The sequence below is a fragment of the Macrotis lagotis genome, chromosome 1 (assembly GCF_037893015.1).
Source record: "Macrotis lagotis isolate mMagLag1 chromosome 1, bilby.v1.9.chrom.fasta, whole genome shotgun sequence".
In the NCBI taxonomy this organism is placed as follows: domain Eukaryota; kingdom Metazoa; phylum Chordata; class Mammalia; order Peramelemorphia; family Peramelidae; genus Macrotis; species Macrotis lagotis.
In genome coordinates, this window is record NC_133658.1 from 693932599 (window position 1) to 693946415 (window position 13817).

General features: G+C 39.7%; 1 protein-coding gene across 1 annotated transcript in view; it reads left to right on the forward strand.

The window, feature by feature from the left end:
• The first annotated feature begins 510 nt into the window (after positions 1 to 510).
• CFAP210 (cilia and flagella associated protein 210) overlaps positions 511 to 13817 on the forward strand; it is a 28533-nt gene continuing 15226 nt past the window's right edge. Inside the window, exons 1-5 of the mRNA XM_074215751.1 lie at positions 511 to 667; positions 8404 to 8633; positions 10581 to 10754; positions 10855 to 11048; positions 12718 to 12874. Of these exons, the coding sequence (XP_074071852.1) occupies positions 601 to 667; positions 8404 to 8633; positions 10581 to 10754; positions 10855 to 11048; positions 12718 to 12874 (822 nt within the window). The 5' untranslated portion in view covers positions 511 to 600. The remainder of the gene's footprint in view (positions 668 to 8403; positions 8634 to 10580; positions 10755 to 10854; positions 11049 to 12717; positions 12875 to 13817) is intronic.

Genomic DNA, 13817 nt, shown 5'->3' on the forward strand with positions numbered 1-13817 from the left:
GAGGAAGGACTAAGCAGACTCGGAGGATGCGATCCCTGCTCAGACCCGGCCCAGGCTTCTCCGGGCTTCGCATTGGATTACAATAACAAACATTTCTGTCCGAATGCGTGACTTCTCGGGGCAGGGGTCAGAGGCCCCCACCCTGGGCCAATCTCCCCCCATTTTGCAGATGAAAAAACTGAGGCCCCGGATTTAGGCCGCTGGCATGAGCGGGGTGGGGGGGCGCCTCCCAGGCCGCCCCCCGCCCGGGCCGCTCCCCGTCCCCGGAGCCCGCCGGGCCCGGCTCGCGGCCGCCCTCCCGCCTCCGCCGGCGCCCGCACTCACAGACATAGCCCGGCGCTCCCCGCCCAGGCGCGGCCTCTTCTCCGCCCGCCCGCCCCCAGCGAAGGCCGGGCCGTTCCCCTCCCGGATGCGGCTCCGCCCCGCGCGCCCCGGCCCCGCCCCCACCCGCCGGAGCCGCCGAAGCCGCCGGAGCCGCCGGCGCTTCCCCCCGGAACCCGTCCGTCCGCCCCGCCTACGGGGGGAAATCACTTCCGGGGCCGTTGCCAAGGAGCGCCGAGACGCGGAGGCCCGCGCTGACTCTGGGCCAGCGGGATCGCCATGGCCGCTCTGACCGACTCTCAGGTGCGGTTCGGCCGGCGGACCGGCCAGCCGCGAGAAGTCCCAGGTGAGGAGAGAGGGGATGGGCGGCCTGGCGCGGCTCGAGGCCCCGCTGCGAGGTCGGCTTCTCCGCGGCCGCCGGGGCCAGCTGGGGGAGCGGGGCGGAACGCGACGTGGAGGCGGGCCGAGGGGGGCGGCCAAGCGGGGCCCTGGAGTCCCGAGTCCCTGAGTGCAAACGCGGCCTCAGACGCTCAATCATCACCCAGCTGTGTGGCCTTGGGCAAGCCGCTTAACCCCACTGCCTCGCCAAAAAACAAAAAATTAATATACAACTCAAAATTCTATTTAGCAGTTTATAAGTATTACGAGGACTTGCTTTTGGGGTATTACGTGACAATATTTCAAAAAAAATAAAAAGTGCCACTGAAATAGTTGTTTTAGACTATTAATAAATACTTCACTAAATATTATAATAATTGTTAAACAGTTAATATTGTTAATAGTTAAATATAATAATCCTTTGTTACAATTGAAATTACTTTGTGAATTAATTTATTTTTAATTTTTAATATTTATTTAAATTTTTAATTTAATTTTATATTTTTATTTTATTTTATTTTTTATTTTAATTTTAAAATTTATTTTCTGCCTAATTAGGATATGTGAAGCCATCCTGCTAAAGTGATCATTGTAGTAAAAATAACACTGAATTTTGAAGCTAAAGGACTAGGGTATAAATTATGGCTGTTACTGGGAACTTCGTAAAATCACGAATTTTTGTGACTCTTCTCAGCTCCCTCTGTCACTTTATTTATGGAGGTTCATTATCAGTTGCTTATTTTGTTCACCAACCGTGAAGTCCAAGTTTCCCAGGAGTAGAAGGCCACTTTGCATTTGAACATCTAATATGGCAACAAGAAAGCAATACTTAAATCAGTTCAGTCAATTAGTCAACAAGAATTTATTAAGTACTTATTTTGTGGTAGGCAATATTGATGATGATGATGTTTGTCTTTCATTCTCAAAGAAGACCAGGACATCAGAATGGTGATGCCATGACAGGCATGAATCAGATTTGAATGAGGGGATGCTATGCTAACTCACTAGCCTCACCTTTCTCCTCCAGAGCCATCTGGGTTCAGTGCTCAGATATGAATCAAGATGACTGGCGATGCCCTCCATGAGCAACTAGGTGGTGAAACGGATAGAGCGCTAGCCTGGGAGTCAGATGGACTCTGACCTCAGACACTTGCCACTTACTAGCTACGTGACCTTGGACAAGTCACTTAATCCTGATTGTCTATTCATTCTAGAGCATTCAGGGTTCTGTAGTTAGGAATACAGAAGTGGCCAAAAAACCTAGACTGTCTGCTAAAGGAGCTCATTCTAATGAAGGAGACAGTATTTAAATAATTAGAAATATATAAGATACATTCAGAATAGATGGAAGTAATCTCAGAAGAGGAGGAACTTAGTAGCTAAGGCACTATATTGGGTGATAAATTTGTTTACAGTGAACCTCAAAGTAGAAGAGATTGCTTGAGTGATGGTGGCAATGAGTAAGTCTAAAAATGGCAATGAGGAGTAAGGAATATTCTGATTTCCCTCCTGGGACCAATGAATGAGGAAGTAAAGAAAAGTTATAACTAGGACTAAAAAGGATGACTAGGGATGTACTGTGATCTCGGGAAAGCCAGATCTCTCTGAATGCAAAAGATGGAGAGAAAATTAGAGGAACAGATTTAAAATAAAGGAAAATTTGTGATGCAGTGGATAGAGCACTGGCCTTGGAGTCAGGAAGACAGGAGTTTGAATCCAGCCTCAGGCAGTTGACACTTACTAGCTGTGTGACCTTGGGTAGGGCACTTAACCCTGATTGCTTCACATCTAGACCACCTCCTGTTATCCTGATTCACATTTGGCCACTGGGCCCATATGGCTTTGGAGCAAAAAGTGAGACTGGTAACTTAGTATTGTACCCCCTCATTCAACTGCAATGTATATGTTTTTCATGGCATCTTTCCCTGAAATGTCATAGTCTTCATCTAGAATGAAGGACAAATATCATCAAAACTTAAACAGTTCCTCATGGAATAGACCAACAGCACTGAAATAGAGCATTAGAAAGATAGGTTTAGATAGATCGAGGTATGAGAAAGGTATTTGGAGGGGTCCAGGCATGGTGTTTGTTTTTGGGCCATTAGTAATCCAGTTTCAGTGGTATTGAGAGAGTAAAGAGGGTTTAGGAGTTGCTAAACTTTGAGGAATAAGTCTAGGCCAAATATTTTTTAAAAAAATATTTTATTAGTTTTCCAATTATATACAATAGTAGTTAATACCTATGATCTTTTTTAATTTTTAATTTAATATTTATTCTCATTTTGTAAAAATGTTTTTATACACTAATAAAATATTCTTGTTTAACAGTAAACAAAATACCCCCTCCCCCCAAAAATATAGACTTGCTTGAGTGATAAAGTAAAGGGGAGAGAAAAAAATTAAAATTAAAAAAATTAATAGTAATAATTGTAGGTATGGCCAGGTGGCGCAATGCACAGAGCACCAGCCCTGGAGCCAGGAGCACCTGAGGCCATATCCGGCCCTATACACCCAACAATCACCCAGCCCTGTGAAATGCAAGCCACCCCAACCCCACTGCCCTGCAAAAACCAAAAAGAGAAAAAAAAAAGGCCCCAAATAAAATAAAACAGTAATAGTAGTAGGGGTGGCTGGGTGGCAGACAGAGCATTGACCCTTGAGCCAGGAGCACCCGGGTCCAAATTCAGCCTCAGACAACCAATGATCACCCTTGTTATGTGGCTCCAGGCAGTCCACCCAGCCCCATTTGCCCTGCCCCCCCCCAAATAATAATAATAAAAATGTGCTTTGAGTCTTTGTTCCAAAACCAACAAGTCTATTGCGGGTGGATCACATTCTTTAGGATAAGTCCATTGCAAAAGTTAGTTCCATATTTTTTCACCATTGCCATTGCTGATCGCAACTACCTCCTTTCATATTTCTCCACTACCATGTACTATATTCTCTCTCTCCTTTCACTCTGTCTCTGCTGTAGAGTAGTTGAGTGGCGCAGCAGACAGATCCCTGGTCCTGGGGCCAAGAAGCCCTGAGCCCTCATGCCACCCCTTAGGCCCAGCATCTACCTGGCCCTATGGTCCCAGACAGGCCTTCCAATCCCAGCCCCTTGCAAGAAGTAAAAAAGAAAATGTGTTATATCTGACCACTGTTCCCCCATGGTCCATCCTCTCCTCCATCACTCACATCCCCCCCTTCCCCCTGCTCCCCCCCTCCTTCTTACTCCAGATGCCTATACCCATTGAGTATATATATGCTTTTTCCTCTCCTAGCCCCTTGTGATGAGAGCAAAAATTCCCTCATTCCTCCTTGTCTTCTCCCCCTTCCATATCATTGCAGTAGCTCATTGTAATAAAGAAAAATTGTATTATATGAAATATCTTGGCCTATTCCCCCTCTCCTTTTTCTTTCTCCCATTACATTTCCCTTTTTTCTATTGACTCCATTTCTACACCATATTTTATCTTCAAATTCAGCTTTCTCCTGTGCTTCAACTATAAAAGCTCCCTCTACCTGCTCTATTAACTGAGAAGGTTCATAGGAGTATTATCAGTGTCATTTTTCTATGCAGGAATACATGCAGTTTATCTTCATTAAGACCCTCATATTTCCCCCCCTCTCCTCCAATCTCCATGCTTCCCCTGAGTCCTATATCTGAAGATCAAACCTTCTGTTCAGCTCTGGCCATTCCAAAAGGAACATTTGAAATTCCCCTGGTTCATTGAAAGTCCATCTTTTTCCCTGGAAGAGGACATTCAGCCTTGCTGGGTAGTTCATTCTTGGCTGCATTCTAAGCTCTTTTGCCTTCTGGTATATTGTATTCCAAGCCCTACAAGCTTCCAATGTAGTTGCTGCTAAGTCCTGTGTGATCCTGACTGCAGCTCCATGATATTTGAACTGTGTCCTTCTGGCTGCTTGTAATATTTTCTCTTTGACTTGGGAGTTCTGGAACTTGGCTATAATATTCCTAGGGGTTGGTTTTTTTTCTTGGGGGGATCAGTGGATTCTCTGCATTTCTATTTTGCCCTCTGCTTCTGGAATATCAGGGCAATTTTCCTGTAGTAATTCTTTGAAAATGATGTCAAGGCTCTTTTCCTGATCATAACTTTCAGGTATTCCAATAATTTTCAAATTATCTTTCCTAAGTCTGTTTTCCATATCAGTTGATTTTTCAATGAGATGTTTCACATTTTCTAATTTTTCATTTTTTTGGTTTTGAACTATTGAGTCCTGATTTCTCATAAATTCATCAATCTCCCTGAGTTCTATTCTTTGTCTGAAGGATTTGTTTTCCTCAGGGAGCTTTCTTATCTCTTTTTCCATCTGGCCAGTTTTGCTTTTTAAAGCATTCTTCTCCTCAATAACTTTTTGAACTGTTTTATGCATTTGACCTGAGCTTTTTTTTAGCATGCTATTTTCTTCAGCATTTTTATGGATTTCCTTGACTAAGCTGCTGACTTCATTTTCATGTTTTTCCTGCATCTCTCTCCTTTCTTTTCCCAGTTTTTCTTCCAACTCCCTCATTTGATTTTCAAAGTCTTTTTTTGATCTCTGTCATAGCCTGAGCCCAATTTTCTGTTTTTCTTGGAGTCTTTAGATGCAGGAGCTTGTGCTTCCTCATCTTCAGACTGAGTGTTTTGATCCTTCTTGGGCTCATGAGCAAAATATTTCTTAATGGTCTTCCTCTTGTTTCTCTGCTTGCTCATTTTCCCAGCCTGAGCCTGGTTTTGGGGTGCTTCTTGAGCTTTTGGGACACTCCCACAAGGGTCTCAGTGTGTGAGGCTCTGTCCTCCCTCCTGGTCTGTGAATGACCATAAGCACCCCCCCTCTGCCATGGGGCTGAGGTGGGGGGGGGGGGGCCTGCTGTTCTATGGCGGGGGGCCTAGACTGGGATCAGGATCTGAATGTGGTCAGAGCCCCAGAGTCCTGCTCCAGGGGCAGAGGACAGAGCTCTGCAGTCTCTCTTCACTCCCCTCCCTCAGCTCAATGGGCTCATGCCCTGGGGGCTCCTGCTTACCGGCTCTGCCTGCTTCTGTTTCCTGGATCTGGGCTGTGCTGGCCTTGCTGCTTGCTGTGTGCCCCTGAGGGCTGGGCTCCACGTGCTCCCTCTGGCAGAGGTCCCCTGCTCTTCCCCTACTTTGTGTCTGTGCTCCCCGGGGTGCAGCTCAGGAGACTCCCCAGCTACTGTGAGCTGTGGCTCCCAGCGCCCTGGGGCTGCCTCAGGGAGGCTGAAGTTCTTTGGCTCTGGCGGGCCACCCCTCTGGTGGGCTGCCCCTCTGGCAGGCCACCCCTCCGACCCCCGGGGAGCAGAGCCTTTCTGCTCTTTTTCAGGTTACCTTGAGTAGGAGAACTGCCTCCCTGGGCCCCTCCGTGGGTTCTGTCTCTCGAAAGTTTAGTTAGAGTCCTTAGTTTGTAAGTTTTATGAGAGAGCGACTAAGACAGGATCTGCTCTTGTTGCCATCTTGGCTCCACCCAACCTATCATCTTATGTAAGGTTTTGAATTTTACAATTTTTCCCCTATCTTCTCTCCCCACCCAAGGCAGTCTGATAATCTTTACATTGTTTCCATGCTATCTATATATTGATCAAAATTGAATGTGTTGAGAGGGAAATCATATCCTTGAGGAGAAAATAAAATATTAGAGATAGCAAAATTATGTTGTACATAAGACACTTTTTAAAAAAAATTTGAAGGTAATAGATTTTGGTCTTTTTCTAAAACCCCACAAGTTTGTGGGGGTTTTTTTTTGCAATTTTTTATTTTTATTTTTTTAGATTTTTGCAAGGCAATGGAGTTAAGTGGCTTGCCCAAGGCCACACAGCTAGGTAATTATTAAGTGTCTGAGGCCAGGTTTGAACTCAGGGACTCCTGACTCCAAGGCCTGGTGCTCTATCCACTGCACCACCTAGCCGCCCCTCCACAAGTTCTTTCTCTGGATACTGGTAGTATTCTTTATGGCAGGTACTTTAAAATTGTCCCTTATTATTGCATTGATGGAATAGGCAGAATATCTTTTTTTTGTTTGATGATATAAAATTAAAAATTTTTTATTCAAAATTAATATACCTAAAATTGAGAGATACAGTTAACTAAGAAAAATATATGGAGCAAATTTCTCTGTTAAAAGACTATCAGATGGGGTGGCCAGGTGGCTCAATGGATAGAGCACCAGGCCTGGAGTCAGGAGTCCCTGAGTTCAAATGTGACCTCAGACACTTAATAATTACCATGAAGCCTTGGGCAAGTCACTTAACCCTATTGCCTTGCAAAAACAAAAACCTAAAGAAAATATTTATAAAAGACTATCAGATATCAAATACAAAAGACCATCAAAGATACAGAAGGACTGGATTTGAATTTATAAGAATAAAAGTCTCAATTCCCAATTACAAATGATCAAAGAACATAACAGGTAGTTTTCTAAAAAAAGAAATCCAAACTTTCAACAGTCATATGAAAAAAAAAATCTTCCAAATCACTAATCATTAGATAAATGCAAATTAAAACAATTTATCAGCTTGTCAAATAAAACCAAAAAAATAAAGTGATCAATGTGGAAGGAACTGAAAAAGGGAACATTGCACTCTTTTTTTTTTTTTAGGTTTTTTTTTTTGCAAGGCAAATGGGGTTAAGTGGCTTGCCCAAGGTCACACGGCTAGGTAATTATTAAGTGTCTGAGACCTGATTTAAACCCAGGTACTCCTAACTCCAAGGCTGGTGCTTTATCCACTACGCCACCTAGCCACCCCTACATTGCACTCTTGATGGATACATTGGTTAGGCAGAATATATTGATGAATGAGATAAGCTCTGTCTATATACTTCTCTCGCCTGGTAGTAGATTCAGATGCTTAATGTTGAAACGATCTGAGTAATTCATATATGTGCCCTTTTTCATCATGTTCCTTTCATTCTGAGAGTTGCTAGCTCACTATAACTGAGATTTCTCAGTCCTAATTTATGTCAGGAGTCAGAACAATGCCATAACTGCCCCATAGTTCTCGCGATCAGTATTAAATTTAGATACTTTTTTTTTTAGGTTTTTTGCAAGGCAAATGGGGTTAAGTGGCTTGCCCAAGGCCACACAGCTAGGTAATTATTAAGTGTCTGAGGCCGGATTTGAACCCAGGTACTCCTGACTCCAAAGCTGGTGCTTTATCCACTACGCCACCTAGCCGCCCCTAAATTTAGATACTTTTTAAAGAAGTTCATGAGTTTACAAAAAATTATTTATTGAAGTCAGGAAGTTTCATCTTCCTGAGTTCAAATCCAGCCTTAGACACTGATTAGCCATTTGACCCTGGGCAATTCTCTTAACCCTGTTTGCCTCAATTCCTCATCTGTAAAATGAAATAGCAAATTATTCTAATAATTCTCAAAAATGTGACAAGGAAGAGTCAGATATGAATGAGAACCAAAATAACAGCAATAAAATTATCTTAAAGCCTTTTTAGATATTGTGGCAATATAGAATTTTTTAGAGAAAAAATTTTTGTCTAGAGATAATATTTTAACTTTTTTTTAGGTTTTTTTTTTTAAGGCAAATGGGGTTAAGTGGCTTGCCCAAGGCCACACAGCTAGGTAATTATTAAGTGTCTGAGACCTGATTTGAACCCAGGTACTCCTGACTCCAGGGCCAGTGCTTTATCCACTGTACCACCTAGCCCCAATATTTTACCTTTAACATTTTTTTTCCAAATCTCATTAGCGGAAACTGATTCCTGGACTGACAGCCAAATTCCATGTGACACTCTTTTACCAAATGGAGTAGATCTTCGTCAAGTTACTGTACTTCCAAATGATGAATGGAAGAGAATTCAAGATAGCCTTGACAAGTTGAGTAGAAAAGCAGCACAACTTCGTGCTGAAAAGAAGAAAAAGAAAGATATGCATTTAAATTCCCAAGAATTGGTGAAACATTGGGCCAATACTTATGCAGTAAGTAATGATCTATACCAAATATATAGTCATTAAAGAGTTAACTGTTGTTTATGCGAAAATTTGTGCAAGTTTATTGAAATTCATTTTAAAAATTGAGTACCATTATGTACAAGCCAATGCAAGGCAATTGCTCTAGTGATTAAAAAAAAAAAAGAGCCTTTGCTCTTAAACATCTCATAATCTTGTAGAAGACACATGTATACAAAAAACTGTGAATTATAATGTGAAAATTTAGTACCAGAGGCTTTGGTCTATAATAGTTCATAGAAGGTGTCAGATTACTGGAACACTTTTCTCTGTGTCTAGGAGATGACATTTGAATAGCGACTTGAATGATAGGAATTAATGGGTATATGCATTCTTTGTGAACAAAGGTGGAAAACCATGGGAATGCTAAAGGAACAATTCATAGTGTGAATTGACTGCAGGAAAGAGTGTGGGATAAATTTGTGAATAAATAAATTGTAAAGGATTTTGAATGCTAGACTAGCTTTTATTTGGCAGGTAATAGTAAGTTTTTTAAATGGGACTATACAAATAGATCATTGAGTCATCTACATAGAAATGATAATTTAACTCATGGAAAATGAAGACAACATGAAGAAATAAGAAAATAATTCTGAGAGCATCTACAATTTAGAGCCAACAAAGCATATTGAGAATGAATGGTGAGACAGACAGAAGGAGAGCCAGGAGATCCAGGAGAGTAATTTCTTGAAAACTCAAGGATGAGAACCAGGAAAAGACCATCAAATGTGGTAATTAAGAGATCATTGATTTGGGGAGAGAGTGGTTTTAAGTAGTATGATGAAGTCCAAAGCCAGGCTGCAAAGGGTTGAGAAGTTAATGAAGGAAGTGGAAGCAATTAGTATTTATTGGTTGGTTGGTTAGAAAAAGGGGGGGAAATAGGATAATAAGCTAGGTAGAAACTACTAAAGTTTTGTGTTGTTTTTTTTTAATGAGAAGGACTTGTACTGTTTTGAAGGCAGAGGGAAAGGAACCAGTACATAGGTAAAAGTCGAGGTTCTTGAGAGTAAAAATAAAATTGAGGGGACAATCTTCTAGAGATACTGAGAGAGAATGATAGTAAAGACAGAGCAGTTGACCTTGGTAAGGAGAAGAAGGTCTTTCTTTGGGAAGTCAGGGAAGAGATTTGGACTAAAGATAGATATTTGACACACGTAGAGGTGATAGTTGAATATTTGGAAATTGATGAGATCATTATGGGATAGAATGAATGCAAGGAATTGAGAAAAGAACTAAAAAAGGATCTTGGGGAATGCCAGCATTATGGAGGCCAAATGAGAGCTAATTAGAGAAGGGCAGGGAGCAAATAGTGAGGGAGTAAAGCCTGAAGATCAGGAGTCTGAGTTCAGCAGAGAGGTAGAGGATAAAGAAGACTGAGTAAAGATCATTGCATTTAGTCTATTGAGCTGAAGTGTTAAAAAGTCCAATTGGTTTTTATCTTAAGTCTTATCTAAAGCTTCATACACATACATACACACTCAGATACACAGACAGACACACATACAGAGTTTTATATAGATGAAAGAATTATGGTTAATGATCAGAAGTACCAGCCCTGGAGTCAGGAGGACCTGAGTTCAAATGTGGCCTCAGACACTTAATAATTGCCTAGCTGTGTGACTTTGGGCAAGTCATTCTAAAGTAGCTATGTTGAAGTTTTCCCTTTAGTACTATGCATTTGAATTTGTTTCTCCACCAGTTAAATTATTCTCATATTCTCAAGTCATTAAAATTTTTTACATAAAAAACATTTTAATCACTAAAAGAATTACTTCAACTAACCTTAGGTGTTTTAGTGGATAACTTAGCAAAAATTACAATGGAAGTCTACAATGGAAATTCCAAGTTGTGTTGTTTTTACTGTTTCTTTTTTTGCTAAAATTTCAGAAAAATGAAAACTGATTTTATTTTTTATAGGGGATGAGAAAACAGAAACTTAAAGCTAAAGAGTTACGTGCACAAGATGAAGAAAATGAAAGGATTAAAATTGACATGGAAGAAGAATTATATAAAGCACAGGAAAGAAAAAAGGCCATCGAAAGTGCAAAAATCCATCAATATTATCAGACAGATAGAGTGAAGACTTTCCATGTACTATCTATGATTCCTTGCTTTTCATTTCTATTTAATATTAATTCTTATACATATTTGGGTATTATTTTCATGACATGTTGCACATTTTTTTGTATAGAGGGCACTTCTTCTTAGCAAAGTTCTAAAGGAACGAGAAGCTCAGATTCAGTACAAGAACAACAAGGTAAAACCAGATGCAAAATGGGAGGAACTGTTGAAGCAAAATATTGAAAAAGATTTTCGAGAGGAACAAGAAAAATTAGACAAACAGCGAAATGACAGAATGGCACTTGCAAATGATCGTCTTAAACAGTATGTGAAATCTGACTTTCTAATGCACTTTCTCTTCTGATTTTTCAGTTCAAGGGCAGCTAGATGGCACCGTGGATAGAACATTGACCTTGAAGTCAGGATGGGAGTTCAAATCTAACCTCAGTCATTTACTAGCTTTTTGACCTTGGACAAGTCACTTAACCATGACTGCCTCTCATCCAGAGCCAGAAGAAAGTTTCTTTTTTTTTTTTTCTTGGACACAGTACGCCCTGTACAAAATTCTAAAATAGAGAAAATTTGTCTTTTGGCAGCCTTGACCTTCCTTTACTGTATCTCTTCAACTTCCTTCTATACCTTGAATGACTTAGTATTCTTAAAATCCTACTAAACTTTGTATCATGATCTTTTATCTAGAATTGTCATATATCAAAACATTATTTTCTACTCCAAAATGACCTAGTTCTCCTATCAATCAAAATATCCATTCTATGAGTATTGAAAGATATTAAGAGATAAGCAATCTGAATTAATTGATACATACACACACACATATACCTATATCTATCAACATACTTGTTAGCAATATTTGAATTTTTGAAAAATATAATTTCTTATATACTATGATATTCTGATTCTCTGCAAGATATTGCTATACCATTGGATGTTTTAAAAAATACTTATCAGCAGTTTATGTGTATGTGCATTAAATTTTCACATTTTAAAAAAATAAATATAATTAGCCACTCATAGAAAAGGATGAGATAACTGAAAGAGGGAGGGAGGGAGGGAGGAGGAGGAGGAGGAGGAAAGAGAGAGAGGGAGAGAGGTAGAGAGGACAGGACACCCAGGGCAATATCTCATATACATCCACATTTAAAGGGCAGGAAGAATATGAACAGTGAGCAAATGAAAATTCAGGAAGATAATATCAAGAATTATGAGGGAGCCCACCAGCTTTGGATTTAGAGATTTGTTTCATTAGTGTAATAGGATTGTCAGCCACATGCAAAGAGTGTATATATGGAGCATTATTTCTAAGACTTTAGTGAAAGAGAAAGAGGAGAATCAGAGAGAAATAAAATTAAGAGGGAGTATAAGTGACTTGCCTATATAAATACTACTAATTAACTGTCTTGCCACTTGGGTATTTGCCACAGAAGTTGTAAGGAATGGGAGCTCAATTGACTTTTTGATTTGGCATTAAAAGTAACATGGAGAGAAGAAAGTTGCTTTTAATTTGGGATAATTCCAAGGGATTTTTCAGCCAGTGTTTTAAATTGAGAAGTTGTTTCAAGTTTGCTGTTTTCCAAAGAGAAATAATATATTTTCCTCTTAATTAAATATTTTATTTGTTTTTTCAACTACATACAATGTAGTTTCTACCAAGCATTTTTTTTTTGTGTTTTGAGCTTTACAATTTTTCTCCCTTCCTCCCTTCCCTCTCCCCGAAAGCAATCCAGATATAGGTTTTGCATTTATTTATTTATTTATTTGGTATAACTTATAGGGGATGAGAAAATTTTGACATAGGTCAAAATTGAATGTGTTGTGACAGAAGAATCAGCTCCAAAAGGAAGATAGAAAACATAGATAACAAATCTCTTAATTTTGATTCAGAATATACTATACTCTGTATATGCTTAACCAATTTTCTCTCTCATTCTTTATACTTCTTTTTTTTTTCCTGTTTACTCTTTTCATTCTTTAGAATGAAGGAGCGAGAAGAAATGGAAGAACAAAGGAAAAGAGAAGAAGAAAAAGATGCCAAAGAAATAGAAAAACAGGCTAAATTGTATGAATTAGAACTGGCAAAGAGACAGGAAAAGAAGGAAGAAAAGATGCTTGAATGCAAGAAAATTCATCTTGTAAGAATAAAATACCTTGATTATTTAGAAGTATAAAAATAAAGCTGGGGTGGCTTGCCTTGCAAAAAATAAAACATAAAAAAAAATAAAGCTAACTTGACTAGCTTATGTCCTCTAAGCCAAAACTGAGTAGGAGAAGATAACTAGTAATATTGAAATAGAGGGGAGCCTGAAAAGGCATGAAGGAAAGAAAACAATACACATTCCTAGGCTTAAACAAATTTTTTTTTGAATTATAAAGATTTTATTTATTTTGAGTTTTGCAATTTTTCCCCTAATCTTACTTCCCTCCCCCCACCCCCACAGAAGGCAATTTGCCAGTCTTTACATTGTTTCTATGGTATACATTGATCCAAATAGAATGTGATTAGAGAGAAATCATATCCTTAAGGAAGAAACATAAAGTATAAGAGATAGTAAGATCAGACAATGAGATATGTTTTTTTTTCTAAATTAAAGGTATAGTCCTTGGTCTTTCTTCAAACTCCACAGTTCTTTCTCTGGATACAGATGGTATTCTCCATTGTAGACAGCTCCAAATTGTCCCTGATTGTTGCACTGATGGAATGAGCAAATCCATAAATGTTGATCATCACCCCCATATTGCTGTTAGGGTGTACACTGTTTTTCTGGTTCTGCTCATCTTACTCATCAGCTAGCAAATTTTTTTAACTAAGACTGTAGTCTCAAAATTAGCAATCAGAACATTTTCTGGTGTTTCCATAAAATGGTGTCTGACAATCACAGAATCATAAATTCTCAAAATTGTACATATTCATAGTTCTTTATTAACTGAATTTTTTTTTTGCAAGGCAATGGGATTAAGTGACATGCCCAAGGTCACACAGCTGGGTTATTATTAAATGCCTGAGGCTGGATTTGGACCCAGGTCACATTTGAACTCAGGTCCTCCTGACTCCAGGGCCAGTACTCTATTCACTGT